General features: G+C 46.0%; 3 protein-coding genes across 16 annotated transcripts in view; all 3 read right to left on the bottom strand.

Annotated features, from left to right (window-relative positions):
- LOC100082460 (phosphatidylinositol 3,4,5-trisphosphate 3-phosphatase TPTE2-like) overlaps positions 1-988 on the bottom strand; it is a 37208-nt gene extending 36220 nt beyond the window's left edge. For 9 of the 13 annotated variants that reach the window (XM_007668557.3, XM_007668555.4, XM_007668558.3 and 6 more), the window contains exon 1: positions 537-638. The gene's annotated coding sequence lies outside the window, so the exon portion shown is untranslated. Of the gene's footprint in view, positions 1-536; positions 639-941 lie in introns of those variants that run through there. The other 4 variants (XM_029048260.1, XM_029048258.2, XM_007668553.4 and 1 more) reach the window with 2 other exon arrangements.
- Positions 989-5973: 4985 nt separating this feature from the next.
- THSD1 (thrombospondin type 1 domain containing 1) lies at positions 5974-20450 on the bottom strand. Of its 2 annotated transcripts, XM_029048255.2 has the most exons (5): positions 20258-20449; positions 17450-17599; positions 14272-15240; positions 10744-10902; positions 5974-8360 (listed from the first exon to the last, which is right to left on the bottom strand). In XM_029048255.2, exons 2-5 carry the CDS (start codon positions 17505-17507, stop codon positions 6970-6972), a joined length of 2577 nt encoding a protein of 858 aa, XP_028904088.1. In that variant the 5' UTR covers positions 17508-17599; positions 20258-20449; the 3' UTR covers positions 5974-6969. The 2 variants fall into 2 exon arrangements, with proteins under 2 accessions (XP_028904088.1, XP_039770893.1); XM_039914959.1 differs by lacking the exon at positions 10744-10902 and having other exon boundaries at positions 20258-20450.
- Positions 20451-22602: 2152 nt separating this feature from the next.
- Positions 22603-26370, bottom strand: part of VPS36 (vacuolar protein sorting 36 homolog) — a 28989-nt gene continuing 25221 nt past the window's right edge. The window contains exons 12-14 of the mRNA XM_029048262.2: positions 25378-25462; positions 24088-24164; positions 22603-23978 (exon numbers count right to left, since the gene is read on the bottom strand). Coding sequence (XP_028904095.1) covers positions 23885-23978; positions 24088-24164; positions 25378-25462 — 256 coding nt within the window. The 3' untranslated portion in view covers positions 22603-23884. The remainder of the gene's footprint in view (positions 23979-24087; positions 24165-25377; positions 25463-26370) is intronic.

Raw genomic sequence — 26370 nt, forward strand, 5'->3', positions numbered from 1 at the left:
CTCCGCGCTTGTCTGCTATGGAACCTTGGGCAAACCACTGAACTTCTCCGTGCCTCAGTTACCTCATCTGTAAAATGGGGATAAAGACCATGAGCCCCAGTGGGCCACCCTGATGACCGGGTATCTACCCCAGGGTTTTGAACGGTGCTTGGCACATAGTAAGCGCTTAACAAATACCATTATTATTATTATTTTCCAAGAAAGCTCGGTGGCTGGTTTTACTACATACAGCCCTTTCAACTGGTCCCCCTCAATCCTTTCTATCCCTGTTCCACACATACCCTAACCACCCTATCACACTCACACCCTGCCCTTCACCCTCCCCCTGCCCCAGGCCTACCCCTCTCAGTGCCCACCCTGCCCCAGTCCTACCGCTCCCTGACATCCCCCATCCCCAGACCTACCCCTCTCTGCCCCTGCCCTCTCCCCGACCAGTGGGCCATGCCCTGGCCCCCCTCCCCTTCTCCTCTCCCTAGTCCAGACTTCCTCGTTGATGCCCTGGGGTTCACCCCACTCCTGTGCCTCCGGGTTGGTACCTTCAGCCGGTGGGGTCGGGGGCTGCTGCAGTGGTCGGTGGGTCGGAGGCCGGTGTGGAGACTGAGGCAGGGGGCAGGCTGGGCCTCGTGCCTTGGGTTAAACTTTCCCGGAGGGCCACGGCCTTCCTTTCCCTGGCCTCAGGAGGGGAGGGAGGACCAGAGGGAGACCCCACCTCCTCCTCCTCCTCCTCCCACCCTTTCCTCTCCTCTCCCCCCTTTTTTTCCCTCCCCCTCCCCACGGGCCGGTGCTAGGAGCCAGCCTCCCTCCCTCCCTGAGCTAGTCCTTCGGTCCATCCCTCCCTGCAGTGGTCATCCCTCCCCCACCCTGGTCCCACAGGACCCCCCGGAGGGGGGGTCTGGAGGGGCAGCTGGCCGACCAAAGGGGGACCACCCGGGGGGCTTCACCTGGACTCGGAAGAGGCCGGACCTCAAACAGAACCCGTGTCCATGGCAACGCCCAAGCCCCGCTCCCTCGCCGGACCCCATCCCGGGCCCGGAGTGGGTTAAAGTCCCATCCCCACAGGACCTGTCGGCGACATTCCCGCCGGCTGGAGGGGCCGGGCCTCGGCCTGGAAAGATCGGGAATGCTACAGGCTCTGCCCTGATGCTTAGCCCCGACCCTTGGCCCAGCGATTCCCGGGGTGAGCCTCCTTCTATTCCCAAACGGAATCGTCTCTCTTTCTTTTCATAATGATATAGAGGCGGGATTTGGTGAGATATTTGAGGCCCAAAACACTTGGATACTCAGCCCTCTATCCCCACCGCGGTATGTGTGTTTTTATAGCTTTTTTTGTAACGCTATTTGTTGAGCTCTTATTCTGCTTCAGTGTTCTAAACTCTGAGGTATCCAGGTGGGAAGGGGACTGTGCCTGATGTAATTAACTTGAACCTACCCCAGCGTTTAACACTTAATAAGTGCTTAACAAGTACCATCATCATCGTTTCCCTCCAAGACCTCCGATTTGGGGTATTGAGCTTAGGAAAATTCCAAGTAAGAGTTGATTCAATTTTAACCATGGTTCTACGCACTTGGACGGGAGCATTCTAGCAATTAATCAGTCAATTGTATTTATTGAGCGCTTACTTCTCCCCTCTTCTAGACGATGAGCTCATTGTGGGCAGGGATCGTCCCTCTTTATTGCTGTACTGTACTTTCCAAACTCTTAGTGCAGTGTTCTGCACACAGTAAGTGCTCAGTAAATACGACTGAATGAATACTCTGGAGTGCTGTAGTAAATGCTTAAGTACAATATAATAGAGTTGGTAGATTCATTCCCTACAAGCTTATAGTTTTTAGAGTGGGGGGCAGATGTTAAATTAATTATGAATTAAATTATAGCGAGAGAGAGAGCCGAGTGCTGAGGGAAGGGTGATTAAAGGGAGCAAATTCAAGTGTACGGGCGAAATGTGGAACAGACCAGAGGCTTCTTGTTTAGGACTAACTCAAAAGCCCAACTATGGAAGAGTAGGTTACCTTAGGGAAAAAAGCCAGAAAAGAGCAGGCAGGAGAATGTCATTGTAAGGAATTTGGATTTAAATACAGGAGAGACCAAAGGAAAGGTTTCTGTAGCTGGAAGACTTGTTTGAAAAAGGTAACAAAAGAGCTGGGAGAGACGAGAAAGGTACGGTTCAGACCCTACCGAAATGCATAACAGTGGGAGGAAGATAGCCCCTGCAGAGACTTGGCTTGGATGTATTGTTAACCTCTGTGCAGGTTAGAGTACTTTAACTGAGTAGGGCTATCAGGGATACTGTATTATGGGACCCGGGCCCCTCTCTATTCAGAGTCCTGGGACCAGAGGCTCACCTCTTCGGGGGTAGATGGCCACAGCATGGTATGCAGAGAAGGGAAAAAAATTCTTGACTTTCTGAACCAGTGGGGTTTATTGCCACCCGGTGGTTGAAGTGAGCCATTATCCATTTCTTCCAGAGAGGCTCTCCTCACCCTCTCTAATAGCCCCCTCCGCCTTCACCACCACTCTACCATTTGAGAGACACCACTTTGGATTCCAAGTCTTTGTTGGTGGTTACCCTGTCTTTGCCATTAGATAAACCTGTACGGAACCAACACTATGACAACAGCATTCGGTCAACTTGCCCCCCTTCTAACTCACCTCACTGCTCTCCTACTACAACCCAGGTCATAAACGCTGTGGTCCTCTAATGCCAATTTACACACCGTAGCTCCTTCTCACCTATCTCGCTGTCGATCTCTTGCCCACGTTCTGCCTCTGGCCTAGCACACCCTCCCTCTTCGTATCTGACAATTTCTCTCCCCATCTTCAAAACCTTATTGAAGGCACGTCACCTTCAAGAGGCCTTCCCTAAGTCATTTCCTTTTCTCCTACTCCCTTCTGCTTTGCCCTGATTTGTTTTTTATTCACCAACCTCCTCAGCACTTACGTATGTATCCATGATTTATTTATTTATTTCTGTTTCACCCTTTAGACTGTGAACTCATTTTGGGCAAGTAATGTGTCTGCTAATTCTCTTGTAATCCCTCAAGTGCTTAGAACAGTGCTGTGCACACAATAACTACCATTGATTGATGGATTTGTTATATTGTACTCTCCCTAGTGGTTAGTACAGTGCTCTCACTCAGTAAGCACTCGATAAATAGTCTTTATTGCTCAATTTTACTTTCCAAGTGCTTAGTACAGTGCTCTGCACAGAGTAAGTGCTCAAGAAATATGACCGAGTGAATTAACACTGAGAAACAGTTCAAGCAGCTTCACGGATGTAACCAGAGAGAGCTTCATAGATTTTGTTTGGCATAAAGCTACAAGTCCCAACCTAGAAACACACATTTTGGGGGAGGGTGGTACTTCAATAGTATTTATTTATTGAGCGCTTACTATGTGCAGAGCACTGTACTAAGCGCTTGGGATGAACAAGTCGGCAACAGATAGAGACAGTCCCTGCCGTTTGACGGGCTTACAGTCTAATCGGGGGAGACAGACAGACAAGAACAATGGCAATAAACAGCGTCAAGGGGAAGAACATCTCGTAAAAACCGATGGCAACTAAATAGAATCGAGGCGATGTACAATTCATTAACAAAATAAATAGGGTAACGAAAATATATACAGTTGAGCGGACGAGTACAGTGCTGTGGGGATGGGAAGGGAGAGGTGGAGGAGCAGAGGGAAAAGGGGAAAATGAGGCTTTAGCTGCGGAGAGGTAAAGGGGGGATGGCAGAGGGAGTAGAGGGGGAAGAGGAGCTCGGTCTGGGAACGCCTCTTGGACGAGGTGATTTTTAAGTAGGGTTTTGAAGAGGGAAAGAGAATCAGTTTGGCGGAGGTGAGGAGGGAGGGCGTTCCAGGACCGCGGGAGGACGTGACCCAGGGGTCGACGGCAGGATAGGCGAGACCGAGGGACGGTGAGGAGGTGGGCGGCAGAGGAGCGGAGCGTGCGGGGTGGGCGGTAGAAAGAGAGAAGGGAGGAGGAGTGCTTACTCTGCACAGCACTGTACTGAGCACTTCAGAGTAAAATGGAGTGAGGATTAATAGTACAAAACACCTGTGCTTCTCAATGGAAGTTTACTCCCTCCTATGATTGCAAGCTCGTTGTGGACAGAGAATGTGTCTGTTTATTGTTGTACTGTACTCTCCCAAGCGCTTAGTATAGTGTGCCGCACACAATAATTGCTCAATAAATACGATTGAATGAATTCATTAATGAATGAATGCACCACAGTAATGAAGGCAGGGGATCCCGTGTATCACCTTACCAATCCGAAAGTGAGTTGACCCAGGAAATAAGACTTATTTTTCATAACGAGTGTCAGAAGAAAAAGGCTAAATTGAGCTCGGTTTGAAAAACCAGTTCATGTAAAAAGTTGTCATATAGAAGATCAATGATAATTATATCATCAATCAATTTGCTGAAAGGAAGTCAAGGCTCTGTGCTGTGGAATTTTAAGGTAAATTGAGAGGCAAAATAGCCTAGTGTAAAGAGTACCCACCTGGAAGTCAGAGGACCTGAGTTCTAATCGCAATCTCTGCCATTTGCCTGCTGTGACCTCAGGCCCTAGAAATGAAGGAAAAAAAAAGTTCCTTCCCAAATGCCCAATTTATAAGCTACAAACAATTTAATGGTCCATAAAATCTGGGTCCTTATGAATCAGGAGTCAGAACAACTCATGACTACTGGGGAAGTACTGCCAAAATGAGAAAATTTGAAAACTTCCTGGATCCCGTTTGCAGACGTTACCATATTCCTAGTTGCTGTGCATTCTACTTCTTGCTAGGAAAAAATGCTTTCCCTCTGCTTGTTGTGTCAGCCACACACTTTTGTGGGAGGAAGAGTAGTTTTAGAAGACTGTCAAAGGGATTTACTTGATATGAGAAAGCACTGCTGAGGAATATGGATGTGTTGTTTAAGATTGGTTTTGGAGGACAAGAAGGTTGAACTGGAGTTTGTAACTAGAGAGAGGATGTTGGAATGATTTGGTAGCTGGTGGGAGACTCTCACCTAGGCAATGTTGATGTCTCTGTTTCCAATAATAATAATATTTAAGTGCCTATTAGATGCCAAGCACTGGGGAAGATGCAAAATAATCATATCAAAGTTTCTGACCCACCCTGCCTTTGCTGGAACTCATAGTCTAAGCGGAGCAGAGCAGGTGTTTTATCTCCATTTTATGGAAGAAACAGAGGCACAGAGAGGTTAAATAACTTGCCTTTGGTCACACAGCAGGCCAGTGATAGAGGTGGGTTTAAAAGCTAGGTCTCCTGACTCTTCAGAGTCAGTCTCCTCTCATGGATTACTCTGTCTTGCAATCCCTCCAATGTGCATTTCCTCCGGGGCTGAGTCCCACAGTGGAAATGTCTATCACTGCCAGTTGTCACCCACTCATCCCAACTCCTTCAATCTTCTTCCTCTTTCTTTCATGGCTCTCTACCTCAACTGATCTCTCAAAAATCATTCAGGTCAAAGAGGGTGTGTGTGCATGTGTGTGTGTGTAGTTTTCTCCAAAATAAGATGAAGAAATGAACACTGAAGAGTTTCACCCTGTCCAGTGTAGCGTCACAGGTGCTATGGCTCTGAGAACCTGGTAAAATGGAAAATTTGGAAGTGACTGTAAGAGATGGGCAAATGAAAGGAGCCACTTTACATCCCCAGCTGGGAAAGTAGCTAGCACAGCTTGAGATCTATTTTTTTTTTTTAGCTTTAATTTCCAAAGTGCTCTCCGACCCACCTCCAGGCCACAAAGTGCAGGGGTTCACCTAAATCCCATGGAGGCTTGAGGGCACCTCGAGAGGATGAGAGGAAGAGCAAAGAAGAAAACACTCCAGGCTGGTTCCAATTTGGTCTTTGAGGATTTGCCTCCCCATACAACTGGGTATCCAATAGGAAAGGGGATGGGATAAGCCAGGCCCCTTCTGAAACCACCCAACACCCAGGAATCCCGGGGGTTTGGGGAGCCCGAGTTGCCACAGCCCCTGGATTCCCTATTTTGGACAGAAACAGTCTCATTTAGAGCTGAATGGTGGTTCAAGGACCCTTGCCTACGAAAATGGGCCCCTGGTATCTTCCCTAGGCCAACACAGAATCCCCCGGGGCGTGGGGCCAGGTGCTGCTTCCTGGACATCTACATTTGGCTGCTGAGAGACTTTCCAAAGGGTAGTGTTTACGGGAGTGGCATTGTGCTGTCCCATTGGAGAGGGAGAGGTGAGAATCCCCATTTTTCAACCGGGAAATAGGCCCAGAGAGGTGAGGTTCGCCCAGTTAGGCAGACCAGGCACAAAACATGAGGTAGGGTTGCCTTCCTCCCATCCCACCCTTCTCTCATTCTCTAAAGCAAAGGAGGAGTAGAAGTACTTAATACAGAGAACTAGTAAGTGCTCACTAAACACTATTACTCCTCCTACTATTAGTAGTATTTTCCCACATCTACTCTGAGGACAGCTTTGATTTCTTCTCAAGGCGGATGAGCCCAGCCCACAGCTCCCGCGTAATTGGATACCACACCCGACCTCAAACTTCCTTCAGAAGATTGCTACGGTTGGGCCGGAAGAGGTGGGGACAAATATCTCCATTCCCAATGATTTCCGTTCATTTTTCCAAGGTGGATCTGTGTTTCCAAGAGGAAGGGAGATCAAAGCCACTGACATTCTTTTAAAGGCACTCCCCCGCTCCCAAGCTGAACTTCGGAACGTTCCCCACCTCGAGAGATGAAGCTCTTTCCACGATGGCTTTTTTTTTAATTGAACTAACATTAATAGACTGACAATAGAAATAAGCTCAGGAGGAAAAACTCCTTTTAAGTGTTTAAAAAAAAAAAGACATTAGAAAGAGCCTGTCCTGTGAGTTTCTTCGTGTTTCTCGGGGGGGTCCAGCGGGACACCTGGTAAGGAAACTTTCTGCCCGACAAACATAGCTGAGGGCTGGTTGGGAGTTCAAAGAGTTCTGGAGGCTCTCCCGGCATCACTCAAAACACCAACTTCTCCATGCTCAGGGTGCTGGTGGTTTCGTCATCTTCTTCATTGGACCCAAAATAACCAGGCAGGTCGAGCATCTTCGGCTGCAACTCGGAGAGGCCGAAGGACGTGTTGTCGTAGAATGCGTAGCCTGAGTGCGAGGTGAAGCCCTGGGGCTTGTCTCTCCTGGCCTCGGAGGGGCTCAGGGGGCTAGGTCGCTGAGAGGTCCCCTTGGGGGCGGTGACTGTGAGGAGGGGCTCTTTCCTCCAGGCACTCCTAGCATTTGGCGAAGGGCCCCTTCTAGTTCTGGGGGGCTCGGCCCACTCTGCTCCGCCCGCCAGCCCAGTCGGCCGCTCGCCCATCAGGTCGGGTTTTCTCGCCGGAAGTCCCACGGGGCGGGATTTGGAGGGAGCGCCGAAGGGCTCGCCGCCCGGCTCGCCCCCCTGGGCGCCTTCGGGCTTCCCCGGGCCCGGCCGGGGCCCTCGAGACCGGGGCCGGAACCGGCCTTCGACCCGGGGCCCGCAGCTGTAGGCGGGAGCCTGGCGAGGCGTCAGCGTGGACAGGCTCCTCTCCCGGAAAGGCCGGGCCTGCCTGCCCTCGTGGAAGCTGGCAGCCCTCCGGAAGTGGGAGCCGCGTGGGTAGCCCTTTTCCGACCGGCCCCCGCGGCCGCCGGCCACTTTCACTTGGGGCCGGCGGAGGAGGGTCTGGCTGCCGGGGGTCGCCGGGGGCCGGACCTGAGGCAGGGCCAGATCCAGCCTGGAGACCGGCCTCTCTCCCGAGGGCCCCGCCGGCCGGTCGGGAAACGGCGACCGGATCCTGAACTTGGCCGCCGCCGCGGCTTCCTCCGGGCTATCCGGATCCGGACCCAAGGGGACCTCTGCCACGGCGCCAACAGCAGTGTCTGTCAGGGGGCTCTGGGACACGTGGTACACCTTGGTGGTCTCAGACAGGCCCTGCTTCTTCATCTCTTTTAGCTGCTGCTGGGCGAGGCGGTAGCTGAATAGAGGGGGGATGATCTTCTGGGCATTGGACTGGAAGCTCTCGCTGCCAGAGGCGTCCTCCTCCGAGGCCAACTGGAGGCTCCTCCGGTAGGTCAGGGGGATGCTGAGCTCTCCGGGATTCCCGGGGGGCCCCTCGCCCCCATCAGAGAAACTCTCCCGCCGCTCACCCGGCGGACAGATGTCCTCTTCGTCTGAGTTCTTCCGGAAGCCGGGAGAGTGGATGGAGTTGTGGCGGGAGGGGGGGCTGCACTTGGAAGTCCGCCCAAACTTCCTCCACAGGGTAACGAGGACGGTGACGACGATGATGAACAGGCACAGGGATATGCCTGTGACCGTCACCAAGTTGTTAGCCTTCTGGGGGCCTCCAGGTTGGACAGGTGGCGAGCTGGAAGTTTTCACAGCTGCAACAACAATCAGAAGGCATAATTAGTTTGGTATCTGCTAAGCGCTTACTATGTGCCAAGCGCTGGGATGAATATAACAGTCACATGCTTGCGGGCAGGGAATGTCTGCCAATTCTTGTTTTTTGGGTTTTTTTTTTTACTGGTATTTGTTAAATGCCTCCTATTGGGTTTTGATTTAGGAGTGCTGAGACCAAGAACACTGTCCAGGAAGCCACTGACTACAACCCCCTTTTACCTGATGTCTAAATAATAGTTGGACAAAATCAAAATCTGAGACTCAGCATGGGCTAGTGGAAAGACCGTGGGCCTGGGAATCAGAGGACGTGGGTTCTAATCCCAGCTCTGCTCCTTGTCTGCTGTGTGACCTTGGGTACTTTGTATCATTGCTCTATGCCTCAGTTTCCTCTTCTGTAAAATGGGGATTAAGACTGTGAGCCTCTTGTGGAACAGGGACCGTGTCCAGCCTGATTATCTTGTATATACCCCAGGGCTTAGTATAGCACCTGGCACAAACTAAGCACTTAAACACCACTATTATTAAAACCCTGAAAGGTGTGGAAAGGGCAAACGCAGAACTGATGGTGGCCCTTCTCTCATTTCTGGGATGAGGGGAATTTTGTAGGTGGGAAATATGTCTACCAATTCCATTACACTGTACTGTCCCAAGCGCTTAGTGCAGTACTCTGCCCACAGTAAGCACTCAATAAATACCATGGATTGATGATAATCAAAGAAGCAAACGTCTCTCCGCTGCAGTTCCAGAGAGTGGTCCAGGCTAAAAATGTCAGTAGGTTCAAAAGGAGTTTGGATAAATTGATGGATGAGGGATCAATTATGAATCAGAGGGAAAGGGCGATATTGAGGGATAAGTTTAACAAGGTAGATTTTCTTCTTCTTGTCCCCCCCCTCTAGACTGCAAGCTCCACGTGGGCAGAGGACATGGCTACCAACTCTATTGCATTGTACTCACCCAAGTGCTTAGTTTGGTGCTCTGCACAAGGTAAGTGTTCTATTTATTGCCATTGTTCTTGTCTGTCCCCCCCGATTAGACTGTAAGCCCATCACAGGGCAGGGACTGTCTCTGTTACCGATTTGTACATTCCAAGCGCTTAGTACAGTGCTCTGCACAGTACAGTGCTCTGCACAGGAGAAGCAGCATGGCTCGGTGGAAAGAGCCCGGGCTTGGGAGGCAGAGGTCATGGGTTTGAATCCCGGCTCTGCCACTTGCCAGCTGTGTGACTTTGGGCAAGTCACTTAACTTCTCAGTGCCTCAGTTACCTCATCTGTAAAATGGGGATTGTGAGCCCCACGTGGGACAACCTGATCACTTTGTATTCCCCAGCGCTTAGAACAGTGCTCTGCCCATAGTAAGCGCTTAACAAATACCAAGATTATTATTAGATTATTAAATAAATACTATTGAATGAATGAAAATACCACTGATTGATTAGGATGGCTATCAAGGAGAGCAACTATCACATCTGGACTCCTGGTGGCCTGATGACACTGTCCAGTACAGAATCCTGGGCTGGTGGACTGACCAATCGGTCAATAGCAGGTGTGCAGAGCCCTATACTAATCTCTTGGAAGAGTGCAATAGAGTTAGAAGACAGTCCATAGCCAACCAGGATTTATGTGACCCAGAAATGGCACTGCTTTTATATTCCTATATGGCCTATCCCTTAGCTACTTACCTGAGCTTCAACTATTTCCACCTATTTCAAACACAGTCCTCTCCCTCTGCCTCTAGTTGAGGAGATTTTTTTTTTTTTAGAAGTTCAGTAATTTCCAACAGCCTGTGGATCAAACCTTAGATGATGGCATTTGCTAAGTACTTATTATGTACTAAGCTCTGGGGTAGATCCAAGATAATCAGATTTTTATTTGCAGGTGAAGACTAAAAAGAGCAGAAAGGGCAAGCTGAAAAAAATTGGGTTTTCCCCACATCAGGATCCAGTTAAGGTTTAAGGCCAGTAATGGGAATCTGTGATATTTGCTGTCCAGGCTCGATTGTGATGGATTCATGAGCAGGGACCAGTCTCTGCTTTAAGCAGAGTGATCTAGAAAGAGCACAGACCTGGGACTCAGAGGACCTGAGTTCTAATCCTGGCTTCACCACTTGCTTGCTGGGTGATCTTTGGCAAGTCACTCAGCTTCTCTGGGCCGCAGTTTCCTAAACTGTAAAATGGGGATTCAATACCTGTTTTCCCTCACCATTTAGACCAGGAGCTCTGGGTGGGACAGGGACTGTGTCTGACCTGATTATCTTGTATCTACCCCACCGCTTAGTCCAGTGCCTTAGCACATAGTAAGCGCTTAGCACATTCCATCATTATTATTAATCATTGTTATTTAAAGCTGAAGTGGAGATGACACATACTAGAGCACTCTTCTAGGGAACACAGGGACTCTTCCGTTGTGATTCCAATGCAGCCTGGCTTAGCCGGGGTGGAAGTGAGGCATATCCTGTGCCGCTCACGGATTCCTTCGCCACATGAGACGCTACAAGGGGTCCAGGACTGCCACAGGCTCCAGGTTTCTGTGGAGACACAAGGTCATGGGATGCTAAGTCTGGTTGGTTTTCTCTGAGGGAAGCCATCAATCTGCCTGTAAATGGTAAAGTCTTTGTAGGCATGGATCACATCTGCCAACTCTGTTTTACTGTACTCTCCCAAGTGCTCAGTACAGTGCTCTGCCCACGATAAGAGCTCTGTAAATACCACTGATTGATCTGCCCCATGTCAGGGAGAGAAACAGTTGTACCATCCTTTTCCCAAACTGGGATATGAGAAAGACAATTAAGGAAGACCACTTTAGGAATATCTTCCTTCCATGGAGAAGACTGCAAAACTGGGGTAAAATCCCCTTAGACCAAGCCAGAAGAATTCCACAGAAAACAATTAAATTTACAAGCTCACCCAGGATGTGGTCTGTAGCTCCTCAAGATACAGAGATGCTGCCCTAACCAGGACCACCCTAATGACAATGAAGGGGCACGGGGACCAACTAACATTAAAAACATTCCATTCCAAAGCCTTTAGGGTGCACAGACAATAACGCTACCATCAAAAATGTAGGTTAAATGCATCCTTGAGTTTCCCTGGACCTTAGTCCTTTACAGTCACAAACAGTCAGAACAGCGCACTGAGTTTAGTAGATTGTCAATAAATGCCATTACAGCCACTACTGGAAGATAACATTCCAATATCCAGGACAAGCTTCAGCTCAGTTGCCTTCATTTTGTTCCCCTTGGAATCCAGGGAGAGCCCTCCACAAAATCTCAAAGCCCAGGGAGAGCTCTCTACAAAATCCCCACAGAACCCAAAGGGATACAGGGAGACCTCTCCACAAAATCCCGAGAGTCTGGGGAGACCTCTCCACCAAATCCCCACAGAACCTACAGGGCCCAGAGAGAGCTCTCCTCAGAATCCCAGAGCCCATGGAGAGCTCTCCATAGAATCCCCAGTGGTCAGGGAGAGCTCTCCACCAATTCTCCACAGGGCTCAGGGAGAATAAATACAATCTTTATTGCTGAATTGTACTTTCCAAGTGCTTCATACAGTGCTCTGCACACAATAAGCGCTCATACAATTGAATGAACTCTCTAGCACCAAATGCATGCACGCACTTGCGCACACACATACACACAGAGTCAATCATTGGTATTTACCGAGTACTTACTATGTCCAAATCACTGTGCTAAATACTTGGGAGAGGACAATACACTAAAGTTGTAGAACCAGGGAGCCAATATTTGCACTCAAATCCCAAGAGATCATATAAGGGCAAGAAGAGAAGAAAGACTGAAAAGTTAGAACGACAAAAGAAAGAAAAACAAACGTGAGATGATGGATAAATAGGAGTAGGTTAGATGCATGGGAGAAAGTGGGGGAGAGGTGACAGTCTATCTTTTAGGATTTCATGCTATAAAATTAAGGCTTATTGAAAGGTTTCTGAAAGTCCCCATTACTGAATGATCTCTCTTGGATAGTAATGAATGATTTTGTTTTGTTTTGGGAGAGAACTTGAGGGGAAGAGGGTAGGAAGGAGCATGGAGTGCGTGCAGGAGAGCAATGAGTGAAAGACATATAATCTGTGAGGTCATCACCAGATAATAATATTTACTATGAAATGCATCGACCATGGAGTTAGATATCTCTGCAAGGTTTCCCTTGAACCTATGACTTTATGAAGTTAAATGAGAGTCTAGGATTTTCCAAGGCTGAATGTTAATTTTTGTAGTAATTCAGACCTTATTTTAAACTTCTCTTGTCATTTCCATCAACATTAATAGAGTGCGATGCCCGAGGTAGGTACTTAGTGAATACAGTTCTGATGATGCTGATATCATACCATCTAACAGAATTACATTGGCCACATCAGTGGGCTAACAGTGCACAAGGATACAGTGGCGATATTTTAATGATGAATATTATCAACGCTTATCTCTCATCCAGAGGGGGATGAGCACTCTAAGTGAATTTAAAAACTACCACCTCTGTTCTTGATAAGTGAATTCTTAAGTGCTCAAGGCACTGACCACATAGAATCCTAAACGGCAAACACTAGTTACAAAGACCTAGTTCCATTCCAAAAGGAACAAACCAAAATTCAAGTAAATGTCTAGAAAAGTTAAAGTTTGAGTCAGGGTCATACATATTACAGACTCAGTAACTTTTACACAGCAACCTCCAGTGATCCAGTAAAATGGATTTTATTAACCATGATATGCCACCTTATTTCCAGCCCAGGACATCAGTTTCAGTTCAACTTCAGACCAAATCAAAGGAAAAACTCACCTCAGTGCATTTCCTTTTTCAGTCAATTCTGAAAGTCTCCTCTGGGAGAGCGATGTCTACAGAACTTTTTCACTAAAATCATGGCTAGACACCAGGTTCTTGCCAGTGCAGGAACAAAGATTTGTTCTCCAGCCAAAGAAACTCAAACCCGTATGAAATGAATTTATGAGGGCAGGGAGTTTGTGGTCTATAAAACCTCATTCTTTGCCTCATCCCACTTCCTCCTTCACCTCCTTAAAGCCATCAGCTAGTGATATATTAATGACGTGTACCTCCAGCCAAAGCTGGTAGGCTTTCAATGGATTCCAAGACTCAGAGGGATAATCCAGGTTGGGAATTCAGATGTTCTGAGTTCTAATCTAATCCGCCCTAAATACATTTAGTTTTCTTCTCTTCAAAAATGGGAATATGTATAAGAATGACAGGGTGTTGGGAGGAATAAGTAATGAGAGTTGGTCATCGTGTTGTTAAATGAAAAGGATCACCTAGATGCTAAAAGGGGTTCAATTTAATTGATTGACTAGTTCTAATTCAAGAATGCTCTCCCAAGCACATAATACTTAATGTATTAATACATAATGCTCTGCACACAGTAAGTGCTCACTAAATACTATAGATTGATTGAGTTCAAGAACTGGAGAAGCAGTGTGGTCTGGCGGCTAGGGGAGGGGCCTGAGAGTAAGAAGGACCTGGGTTCTATTCCTGGTTCCTCCACTTATCTGCTGTGTGACCTTGGGCAAGTTGCTGCACTTCTCTGAGTCTGTTACCCCATCTGTAAAATGGGGACCGAGACTGTGAGCCCTATGTGGGACAGAGACTGTCCAACCTGATTTGCTTGTATCAACCCCAGTGCTTAGTGCTAGTGCTAAACAAATACCATAGCTATTATTATTATTACCCAGGACTGCCTGTCTCTGTTTTGTGATTTCAGGCAGCAAAAGCATGAATAAAAATGATACAGAATAGTAATTTCTAGTCAGTAGCTGGTGGAATCTCGGCCCAACCCACATCAATAATAAATGAGGGAAGTGCCCTTCACAGGTTCCCGGCACACAGTGAGGGCTTAACAAATACCATATTAAAAAAATAAGCGAGCACGCAATACAAACCAATGTTTCTCTGGATCACCATGCATTCCTTCTCCCTGGAAGAAATTGGGCTTTTGTTGGCCAAGTCCAACTCAAAACAGTATGTGTTTTTCCCCACGTCGAACAAAGTGCAGTTAAACGTGGTTCTGCGGTCCTGCGGCTGCAACTGGGCTTCTGCTAGCCAGGCAGCTCTCTCCCCAGTCCGCCTGGGAGCCTCCTTATACACAGCAATCTTCCCCGGAGCCTGGGTACACGGCGGCCGTACAACCACCACCTCCACCGCCGACTCACACGTCAGTTCCGGCACCGCCACCAGTTTGTATCCAAATCTGTGCACGAGGTCTATGGGCCCCGACGACGTAATGACCGAGCCGGGGTCTTGCAGTCTCAGGGCCACGGTCACATAGATGCCTCGATCCCCTGAAGCGCAGTCAAACTCCACCCACTGAGCCGGAGACAGGACAATCCGTCTGCTGGCTCTTGTTCCAAGTGGCTGGGGGTCTGGGCTGGTTCTTGGGTCAGGGGGGCTACTGGAAAAGGCGATGTCCAGAAAAATGTCAGGCCTGCCCACAGCGAACGGGCACAGAGGCTGATGGGTAAAAACCCCCACCCCTAGGGCATCCTCCCCTGGCCCCGATGTCCTGTTCAAGTCGATGTGAAAGACTGGCCACTCCGCCCGCAGGTGGGCACTACTCTCCAACCGGGGCACACCGGTGTAATTATCCATGATGTCAGAGGCCATGGCGAACCGATAGTCTCCGGCGTGTCTAAAATGGAAACACTCAAACTCCACAGTGCCCCGGGACTGGTTCGTCGGGAGGCGTTTGGTACTGAGCGTCCGGTTGGTGCTGGCCTCTAGCAGCAGGACTGACACATTCCTCACGGTTCCATTGCTACCGTCGGACAGCTGGAAAGTTACCGACACCGTGTCGTTGCTTAAAGCTACATGTCCCGCTTGCCCGAGGAGGAGATGCTCCACTTCGCCGAGCACTGAAAGAGAATGCCAAAGAAGGGGTCACTCGTCCATCTGAGAACTGGCCTTGGGATACAGAGCTGGTGGGAGTCTGGGCTAGGTGATCTCTCCAAAGTTAAGGTGGTTCTGGGTCCCACAGGATGGTTGCCCCATTTGCCCCACTTCCTCCAGCTTCTCACCTCTCTCCTCCCTCCCAACTCTTCGAAAAATTTATCGCTGTTGGTCTCCTTTCCCACTGGTTCTCGCTCCTCGTGCCCTCTGCCTCCTCTCTACCCCTAGGCCTCAGCTTGCTTCACTCCAAGTTCACTTTTGAGCTGCGTGAGTCTAGTTAGCCTTCATCTCAATCAATCAATGGCATTTACTGAGCTCTTACTGTATCCTCAGCACTGTACTAAGCACTTCCTTCCCCACATCCCTACTAGTCTCCTTCTGAAGGCTCTGGGTAACAAGGGGAAGCTTCAGGAAACTCAGGCACAATTCCTAGAGTTTTTAGTAATAAGCTTAATCTTGGGTATTTTTTGTTTGTTTTTTAATGGCATTTGTTAAGCGCTTATATTGTACTCATTGCACTTGTATTAAGCACTGGGGTTAATCAGGTTGGACACAGTTCCTGTCCCATATGTGTCTCACAGTCTTAACCATTTTACGGATGAGGTAACTGAGGCAAAGAGAAATTAAGTGACTTGCCCAGGATTACACAGCAGACAGATGGCAGAGCAGAATTAGAACCCAGGTCCTCTGACTCCTGGATGTTCCTGTTCCATGTTCCTAGAGATGTTGAAGGTGACAGAGTAATTGGCCCCATTCTAGACATGGCAACCAATATTTGTCTTTCAAACTTCACCCACTCAAGATCAGGTCATTTTTAATCTGGACTCGCCAGAATGGCTACAACAGGAGAGGTGGAGAAGGAGAGTCATAAATATCCTCATTTCTCTCAGCTGAACTTTCTCCAAATATTTATTGCAGGAGACAGGATTCAGCAATACAATTATCAGCTCTCAGACCTTGAGTAATATTTCTGGGTTGATAGTGCATTAATTGTCAAATAGACAAATAATGGCTTGGCTACCTGGCTTTTGAAATGCACACAAGTATTACTGATGCTGATTTTAAATTCAACATTATTTTTGATTCTTGTTTGGGGATGAATATTAGTTAACATTTAGGTTGCAATAGCTTTTGTTGGCCTTTCACAAAACAACCCTATTGTGCCAATTGGTGATGTTATCTCAACTTTAGAGAGAACAATGAGGTAGAGAGAGCTTAAGTGAGCTGCTCAAAAATCACACAGGAAATTAACAGCAAGAAAAGGCTATCAATTAACAGGCCTGAGTTTTGACTGGTCCTTTTAATTCACTGGGCCCCTCTGAGAGAAGAAAACAGCCACATCTTCTATTTTCAGGTCAATTGTCTCCCAGCCTTTAACATTTAGCAACCACCTAGCCCCATTTTATCCCACAGAACAGTAAAATGTGACACTGAAATGGGACCTTCAAGCTTTCCAGCAAAGGTGGAAATTCAACAGACTAACAATCTCTAAACTTTATTCAAGACATTTGAATCCATCTTCATCCACCTCTTAAAAAAACAACTCAGTGTCCAAGAGTCAAAGGCAGAAATTTCACCAAAAGGAGACAGTAGGTCCTTTAACATTTAGGTTAAAAGTCTGTACTAAATGAAGTTTTGAGTCAGAGTGTTTTTCACTTGAAACTCATGATGGAATGAATCTCCATTGTTCCTTCTTTTTGACAGAGTAACAATTGAGGGAAATCCTCTGTGACTGAAAGGCCAGGCAGAATGTAACCGGAGTTGGGTCTAACAGTCAGAGGTGAGACAGGAATCCTGAGTTTTGCCTCAAGGACATCACTGATCTACAAGAAGGAGTTGAGGTCTCTACTTTTCTGGGCCTCAATTTCTTCATTCTTAAAAGTGGGGTGATGATAATTTTCTATCTTCCGAGGCCTGTGTGGAAGATTACTCTAAAATCGGTAGGACACTTTGAAATCATCTGAATAGAGTAAGTGGGCTGCAAAGAATAGATTTTACGTTGCCTGTCACAACAAAATTGCAGGGTAGAATTCAGTTCATTCTTAAAATAGATTTTGAAAAATGATAAAGAGATCATCCGCTGATAGCACTTCCCTCATACAATTCACATTGAAAGTCTGTTATCAATTAGCTTTAGGCTTTTGTACTACTATATATTATATAAACAGTACTTACCATAGTCACAGAGCATCACTAACAATAGATTTGAAAAGTCTTTCAACATTTGTTTCATTCTGACGGGCAGAACTCCAACTTGCTGGAATCCTCATGTCCTTTCTCACACTTAAATCATATGACTTTTTTCAAGAACACCTGAAATGTCACCTGCAGAAAAAAGACAACACCTGTTCAATGTAATTCATAAAACACTGGTCATGGGATAAAATAAAAAGTCCTTAACTCAAACTTCACATGATGTGTACCAAGGAAATGCAATTTCATCTTATCCTTTTTGTTTAATAAATTAGCTTTGCTTTAAAACAGCACTCTGATAGATCTGACTCCAGGAAAAAGCTCCTTTCAAAATATCTAGACTGCCTTCCTGCTTTGCCCTATAAATGTTCTCTTTTCTCCAAAGACTGGTGCATCATCTCTGTACGGTTGTTACATATCACTGAAAGACGGCTAAATCAAATAAATTCATATGGTTTTGCAACTAAATATGTGCTCCACTGGACTTTTGTTTTAAGGTGATGTTTGTCTTTATTGAAAGAATAAATAGCTATACTATAAATAAATATTTGACTAGGTTTTTTTGATCAGTTTTCCTCTCCAAAACGGTTCCCTTAACACTAACCTAATACAGACTCACGATTTATTTTACCTGGAGTTATCAGATTTGAAGAGATGCCTGCTAAAATTGGCACATCAATACCACTGTACTAAGCGTATGGGAGAGTACAATAGAACAGTATTGACCCAATGATAGACTCATTCATTCAATCGTGTTTAATGAGCACTTACTCTGTGCAGAGCACTGTACTGAGCTCTTGAAAAGTACAATTTGGCAACAGATAGAGACAATCCCTACCCAACAGCGGGCTCACAGTCTAGAAGGCATTCCCTGCCCACAACAATCTTACAGTCTGAGGGACATCTAAAAATTGCTCTATTAGATGAACTTCAGAAACTCATATTTGCAAAGCCTTATCCTTTCAAGGTTTTCTATTTGTATACTGTACATATATTTTGATTTCTTCCCCCAATTCATGCATCACATTTTTGGCACTCAAATGTATTTTTCACACTCCCTTCACATGCATGGACTGAAATACTCAACAATTCAACTTTTTAGAAATTTGACAAAAGGATCATCCCCGACTTCTTCTGAATTAAGAAACTGGTACATTAAATGCATCACTCTCTCATCTTACTTGATGATTAAATTAAATAGGGGGATCTATATGGGTGGAGATGTTGAGGGAATGAAAACATTGTCTTTAATTCTCCTTTTTCTTTAGGGGGAAAGACCTGGATGATACTGATGACTTTAATAATAATAATGCATTTTACTAAAGGATTAAGGTTGTTCAGAAATTGCAGTTACCCATCAAATATTTTCAATAACCAGATCCTTATGCATCTTTGATGTTCGTGCCAATTCAAGTGCCCCTATTAAAAGCAGATATTCCACAAACTAGAAAAGAGGCCACAGATTCGGTAAATTCTTGGGCAACTTTGCTTAAATTGCTTGCTCGTTTCTTTCAGGTTGCTTGCTTATTCTCATCAACTTCATTTATCTTTACAAGAATGCCTAGAACCTGGTTTATCGTCTCAGAGTTGGATGGGTGTGGAAGAGATAAAGAGACAGACAGAGAAAGAAATCAATCAATAGCTTTTATTGGGCACTGCCTGTGTGGAGTGCACTGTACCAGGTGTTTAGGTAAGTACAATAGATTTGGCAGACAGGATCTCTGCCAGGGGGAAAAAGAGAAAGGGAGTGAGAGAGAATGTATATGAATGAGGCTTTAAAAAGGAACGTTGCTGAGAGTTCTTTGAAAACTAAACATTTTAGAAAGGGAATGAGATAGAATATATATGAGGCATTAAAAAGGAACATTGCTAACAGTTCTCCTTTCAAAACTAAACTTTTTAACGATATTCTCCTTGCATTATTCTCCTTTCCAGCCCCAAGGCTGTAAAGGCTTGATCCAAAAAAAAGTGGGGTGCTTAGGGGCTAGAGAGCAATATCTTCAAGCTGCTGGTTTCCTAAAATTAGAGAAGCGGCAAGGCTCGGCGGATAGAGCACGGACCTGGGAGTCAAAAGGTCATGGGTTCCAATCCCGCCTCCGCCACCTGTCTGCTGAGTGACCTCAAGCAAGTCTCTTCATTTCTCTGTGCCTCAGCGACCTCATCTGTAAAATGGGGATCGAGCCTGAGTCCCACGTGGGACAAGGACTGTGTCCCATTCAATTTGCTTGTATGCACCCCGGCGCTTGTACAGATAACCATTCTTAGTATTATCAATTTAGGCAAGCCGAGCCCATCTTCTACTTTGTTCCCTACAGCGGAAGACCCGGGATTACCAACGAAATCCGGTATATTTTACTTTTGGGCCTCCCTCACTTAGTCTCCAAACCCCGGTGGGATTTTTCCCTTTCCTAAGGGAGTGCTTGCATTATTTATGGCACATTGAGCAGACCCTCAGTCCCCTCACTTTCCGTGCCAGGTTTTATTTAAAGTGTCCCCAATCCCCCAAATGGGCAGGTGGTCGAGGCAGGTAGCCAGGAAGGTGGACAGGCCCGCTGTGGGCAAGGGTTCTCTCTCTCTGTTGGCGAGCTGTCTTTTCCAAGCGCTCGCCCCAGCTCTCTGCACACAGTCGGTGCTCAGTGCATCTTTGGTTTAAGAGGGGACTTTGTAGGGAGAAAGAGAGCGTGGCGGGGGGGCGGGGTATGGGTCTGGTGTTGGGGTGTGGAGGAGGTGCGGGTTGGGGGTCCCCGGGAGGGAGGGAGGGAGGGAGGGCAGCAGGCCCGGGGCTCTTACCTCTCCGCCCCCGCTCCGGTGCTCCGGGGCGGTGCGGGGCAGCCCTGTCCTCGGGCCGGTCAGCTGTCTGTCTGTGTGTCGGTGTGTCTGCCTGGTCCGGGTCGGGCCCCGCGGAGCATCTCCGCCCGGCGGGGCGGTGCGGGGGTGACCCGGGCAGGAGCAAGGAGGAGGAGCGGGGCGGGGCTGGCGGTCCCGCCCTCCCTCTCTCTTTCCCTCCGCACGGCCGGTCCCGCACGGGTTCGGAGGCTGCGGGGCGGGACAACACTTCGCTCCCTTCTTTCGACGACGGGGCAGCACCCCTTCCCTCTCCCCTTCTTTTCCCTCCCTTCCCTGTCTTCCTCTCCTCCCTCCCCTCTCTTTCCCTTCCTTCCTCATTTCCCTCCCCTCTTCCCCTTCACCCCCTTCTCTTCCCCTCCCTTCATCTCCCTCCCCTCCCTCCCCTCCTTTTTCTCTCCCTTCCTCTTCTCCCTCACCTCCCCTTCTCTTTACTGTGCCTCTTCTCCCTTGCCTCCCCTTTCCCCCTTCCCTCTCTTCCTCTTCTCCCTTTCCTCCCCTTCCCTCTCTTCCTCTTCTCCCTGGCCTCCCTGCCCCCCACCCCCACCCCATGGGGCTCACGGTCTAAGCAGGAGGGAGAACAGATATTGAATCTCCACTTTACCGTTGAGAAAACTGAGGCACAGACAAGTGACTTCCCTTAAGTCACCCTGCAGGAAAAAGGCAATACTGGCATTAGAACTCAGGTCCTTTGAGTCTCAGGCCCCTGCTCTTTCCACTAGGTCACGGTGCTTAAGACAGTACAATAGTTTGTTGATAGTCCCTGCTCTCTAGTCTGTAAAAACCTTAGTCCATCCCTATACCCAGTTTCCCTGGCATTCAGTAAAGTGTTCTGCACACAGTAAGTACTCAATAATACCTCTAATTGATTACCTGATTGCAAGGCTTTCTGATGTAGCAGGGGAATCAGACAAATTTTACAACTAGAAAAGAAACACGGAGAGAGGATATTTTAATGAAATTTGAACTGAAGTGCTGTGGGTGGGGGTATCCAAGTGGCAGTGGGGGTGAGGGTGAGGGGAGGGTATGACTTTTGGGAAGAAAAATTAATCAGGTAAAGCCTAGCAGTTGCATTGCTGGCCAAGGGCTTGCAGGCCCACAGCCTCAGCTCAATCACCCCCCTGCCTCCCCACCCCTTAAAAACCTCAGGACCTGTGATGTGTAGCTCTGGTATTTTTTTTCCCTCATCATTCATTCAATAGTATTTGCTGATCGCTTACTATGTGCAGAGCACTGTACTAAGCGCTTGGAATGTACAAATCGGTAACAGATACAGTCCCTGACCTTTGATGGGCTTACAGTCCCCATCACCAGAGACGTATGGAGGTGGGGAGTCTGTCCAGCAGCGAAGTGTGAAATGTATATATCTAGAATACATTTTGGGGCATTTGCAGTTTACACTTTTATTTTGATTTTAATTAACTTTACAATTAAAAGTATTTTTTACCATTTCTGGACTTGTTAGATTTAATCAGTCCTGCTGAAATGCTTAGATAAAATTGTCAAAAGCCCATTTTTACTCCCCAGAGAGCTTTATCTCATTGGGTAAATCTCCAGTTTCAGTTTTATAATTCATTTAGGCTCTTTTCCATAGGAATTATTTTTCCATAAGCCAAGGTCCTTTAAGCTTTAAAAAGATTAGTTGCTACTCTAGACTGTATCAAAACATTTCAGACCACTGAAATGGTCAATCTTTGTGGGGAATAAAATTGTGACTTAAATATCAAACAATATCCAAAGTCATAAGGACTCAAGACTGGTATTTTATTCCCATTTCAGCTGTTCACACACCCCAACCTGGAGTCCATCACTTACATTATGTTCACGTTTACAGGCTATTTTACCAAATAGTTTGAATTTTGATGGTGGGCTCTTCATGGGCACAGAATGTATCTTTTGCTTCTGCTGTACTTTCCCCACGCTCTTAGTAGTGTGTGTTGCATTCTTCGGCGTTAGATAAATCTGACTGCTATTACTACAATTGTCAATATTCCTTAAGAGCAAAAGATTTTTCCAACAATAGCAGTGATATTATTATCAGGCTTCTTGGCACTGGCCTCCATCAATGGAAGCCAAGCGGCAATTTCCTGAAGGGTTCCTTAAGGTGCTGGCTGCCACCACTGTATTATCCTTTGGTTCCTCTTCCTCAGGAGGTGTTGGGAGATAAGATGGTGGGACCTAGTACTTTGAGAGATTCCAGAGTATACTTTTGGGTTCCAGTTTCTTTGGAGGAAAAACTCTGATTGACTCTCCCTTTGGATGTATTTTTTTTTTTTGGAAAGAGGATAAAGAAAAAAATCAATTTGTTTTATTTTGTGACAGTGATTTACTAATATGTACATTATGCTACCAATTAATTTAACCTATAAAATAAAAACTATTATCTTGACAATAAATGACCAGAGAAGTTCCATTATCATAAACCTAAGGAAAAGGGCTCTTGTCTTTATTGCTCCCAAGAGCCCAGTTATGAAGCACTTAATAAATAGATCAACAAATGCTCCAAGGCAGGGCTTTTTGCACTTATGGTTCTAACAAATATATCCTACCAAGCAGGGGGGAAAAGTCACATTTAATGATTAACTGACATATGATGGTCTGGAAATATATTCATTATAAAATAAAATAAATCAAGAAATCCCAACCCCTAACTATGGTTTTTCAAACTACTGCCAGATCAACTTTCAAATATCAGACTTTTGCCTTCTTGCCTTCCATTCAACTTTCGGTTATCTCTTTAATAGTATACAGGAGAGAGGTGTTCTCAACAGACTTGGAAAAAAAAATCCCTGAATCTTCTAACTTTCCAAATTTGGAGTGGTTTTCTCAGGGCATGTCTGAACAGCCCTTTCAATCCAGTGAAAAAATACACTGCGATTTAGAAGTCAGATGGATTTGCTGAAATCTTCAAATTCACTGGTTAAAACAACAACAATGAATAAATGCATGAGAGGGTAAATGCCAGCCAAAGGAAAGGTTCTATTTCCAAGAGAGATATGTATTTGGCCAGAAGATATAACCTGTGATTCCTTCGAAGAGCCCTGGGGCTGGGGGGGTGGGGGAGCACCTCATTTTATTCATTGTCATCTATCTTGTCCCAAAAGGGGTCACCCATCCCTTATTCCTGCAGATATGGCGTGTTCCCAGAAATCACATCTGACATGGATAGATTTAAATCCATTTAAATCATGCCTTCAGCGCCAGCATGATTCAAACTATCCTTTATGTTTTTATTTCATACAAAATGACCTCCCTTTTCACAAAATGGTTGGTCTGGTGTATCAAGTTCAACTGTGAAGAACAAATAATCTTTTCTCAGACTTACACAATATTTACTTTGCTTTCTTTGACCTCTAGCACCTTCCCATTTTCATCCCAAAAAGCGTCCTGAGACACTTTATTTTGGAAGAGATGGAGAAGCATTTTACTGCATCAGAATGTTCAAAATGGTTGATGTACAGCAAGGAGAAGACGTAAAATTCCCAGTGGGGCCAAGGTTTTGTTTCTCAGTTGACTTATTTGCCCTTTGCATGAGAAGAAGAATGCACAAAAGCAATTATAAGAACAAAATCCTTAGCTCTGTGTCATGAACAAATTTGGATAGAATCGCAAGCCTTCCACCGAGTCATCTCTGCAGAGATGGCCCATCTTTTCAGCAAGAAGCAGCCTGAGGATAACAACAAAGAAAAAACAGTTGATTAGTGCTTATGGTAAACTAGAAAGAGACAAGCACCACAAGAAATAATAACAATAAAAAAAAGAATGGTCTTATTTACCTTTCTTTGGCTAAGAGAACAGACATTCCGACAAGCTTGGCAAACTCTTCTGATGTGAGGGATCCCTTTTCTGACACCTATCAGAAAGAAGAAAAATATTTGGATGCACAAGCACTACTGTTAGCATTTAAAAAATAACAGGTAAAAATGAACATTGTTCACCACTAGTGAGTTTACCCAGGTTGTAAAGGTTCCAAAAAATACTTGAAATGAATACCCCAAGCAAGTTATATTGCCTTGGAAATATTAGCGTGGTACTGTATTATCCTCTCATTACACTGGAGTTAGGAGAACTGGATTCTAATTACACCCCCTAACTTGCCTGCTTACATGACCTTGTGCGAGTGCCTCAGTTTCCTCATCTGTAAAATGGGGATTCAATATCTGTTCTCCTTTCCCTTTAGACTGTGAATCCCATGTGGGAAGGGGCTGTTGTCCCATCTCCTGACACCGTCTCTGCCCTAATGCTTAGTACAGTGCTTGACGCACAGTAAGCACTTAACAAAATGCCACCATTATTATCATAAGCTCCTTGAGGGCGGGGACTTTTACTTTTTCTCTCCCCAATAGACAGACTACTGCTCTGCACAGAGTAAGTATTCAATTAAACACCACTGACTGATACCATCAAAAGAAAGATTCCATTTCCAAAAGGAAGAGGGAAAGGTGTCTTCTGAATGACTGTATTTTAGTTTTTTCATTTGGGCTGGGTCTTATTATTAATGGTAGGTGTTGGAAACGAATCCAAATTCTTGAGATTTCCACATCATAAATTTACCTCAGAAGTCACCCAACATGATTTGTTCAGATTACACCAATTTACCTCCGGGCTTATAAAGGCAGTATACACAGAGTATGTGTAATTCTTTGGTGAGCAACACTGGCAGTTAGGCCAGTTAAGCCACCCTTAACTATACTCTCCTCACTGTGAGAGGCAGGAACCTGGCAGTAACAGCACAAACATAGGAGTGCCAATGCGGACAGAGACAGAAAGTCAATTATGTAAATCAAATTAAAAATTGGATCCCAGGGCTAGGCTTTTTGCTATATCATCATTTTGTTTTAATTTTCCCAATGGGATTATTGGAATAATTTGATGTTTTAGGAGAGGCTTTAAGAAAAACATACCTTATTCCTCTATAAATAACCTGACGCTAAAAAGCATGGGTCTGATAAATTGTTCTTTAATGCACGTAAGCACAAACGAAAATCCTGTTCCTCAGGTTTTCCAACTAATGTGCTTAAGTTTTCTTAGCAGACTCATAACTGATGGAAATTAAGTTCACATACTGTCTCTAAAGCCGAAGCAACCATTTCCTCTTCATTGTGGGTCTGAAGCTCGATTACCATGACACCGCTGTCAAAAATCCGGAGCCTGGAAACAAGACCGACAAGGATGGGTCATCTGGAATCCAGAGCCACAGTGAGAATTCAACTTAAAAAAAACCACAACATATCCATGCGGGGTGGTACTGACAATGAAATGACACACAGAAGACCAAAGAATAGAGTAACTAGGAATCTCAGCATAAATGTGTAGCCTAAAACCTTAGAAATTTTTTAAAATCCAGTGCTAACAAGATAACGTTAAATACACTGCCAAATCAACACAGGTTTTTTTGGTTGAAGGCCATTAACACTATCCTTTTCTCTCCAGTAAACATGAGTGTTTAGAATCTTAGAGAAATCAAACCTAGTATATAATTCAGGCCTGACTGTTAAGCCTACAATTTTTTTTCTCCTCAAGCATAAGAATCAAGGGAAAGATGATCTACCAGAACCTGAGGAAAAAGCCTGGGAAAGACCCATCAGAAAAATATCACCTATACAATATCCTCAGTTTTCTAATATCATAAATCCATGCCAAACTTTTCAAGGAAAAGAAGCATTTGCCTATCGACCATGGAAAACCCCGGGTGGAGCAGACGGTGTAAATTTGGAAATTTGACAGGAAACCTGGGTACACGGGCCTCGTGGTTTTTCTACGAATTTGCCAAGGGCCCGCTGACAAGTTGGGAGGCTGTAAGCCTCACTCCACCATCACCTCACCCCATCATTTTCATGAGAGGATTTTGGCCACCCTAACCCTGGCTTTGGGAAAGGGTGAAGGTGGCTGATGGAATGGGGAGTAAGAAGGAGGGAGTGTATATTTATGCCTACTATTATACCTACTATTTTGATTACAAAAAGGGATAAGCGTTTAACACAGAAGCCTTTAAGGGTCAGGAAAAACACCTGAGTCGTCCTTCTGGACAGACCTCTGGCTCCTCACAATGGGATCTG

This window comes from Ornithorhynchus anatinus, chromosome 20 (assembly GCF_004115215.2).
Source record: "Ornithorhynchus anatinus isolate Pmale09 chromosome 20, mOrnAna1.pri.v4, whole genome shotgun sequence".
Classification (NCBI taxonomy): domain Eukaryota; kingdom Metazoa; phylum Chordata; class Mammalia; order Monotremata; family Ornithorhynchidae; genus Ornithorhynchus; species Ornithorhynchus anatinus.

What these genes read in the sequence shown, in the direction of transcription:
- THSD1 (XM_029048255.2), bottom strand. Translation starts at nt 17,507, where the DNA reads ATGAAACAAATGTTGAAAGACTTTTCAAATCTATTGTTAGTGATGCTC. An exon ending in AGTGATGCTCTGTGACTATG is followed by an intron (nt 15,241 to 17,449) that starts GTAAGTACTGTT and finishes ATTCTCTTTCAG; the next exon opens with TGCTCGGCGAAGTGGAGCAT. An exon ending in GGTGATCCAGAGAAACATTG is followed by an intron (nt 10,903 to 14,271) that starts GTTTGTATTGCG and finishes GTGTCTCCACAG; the next exon opens with AAACCTGGAGCCTGTGGCAG.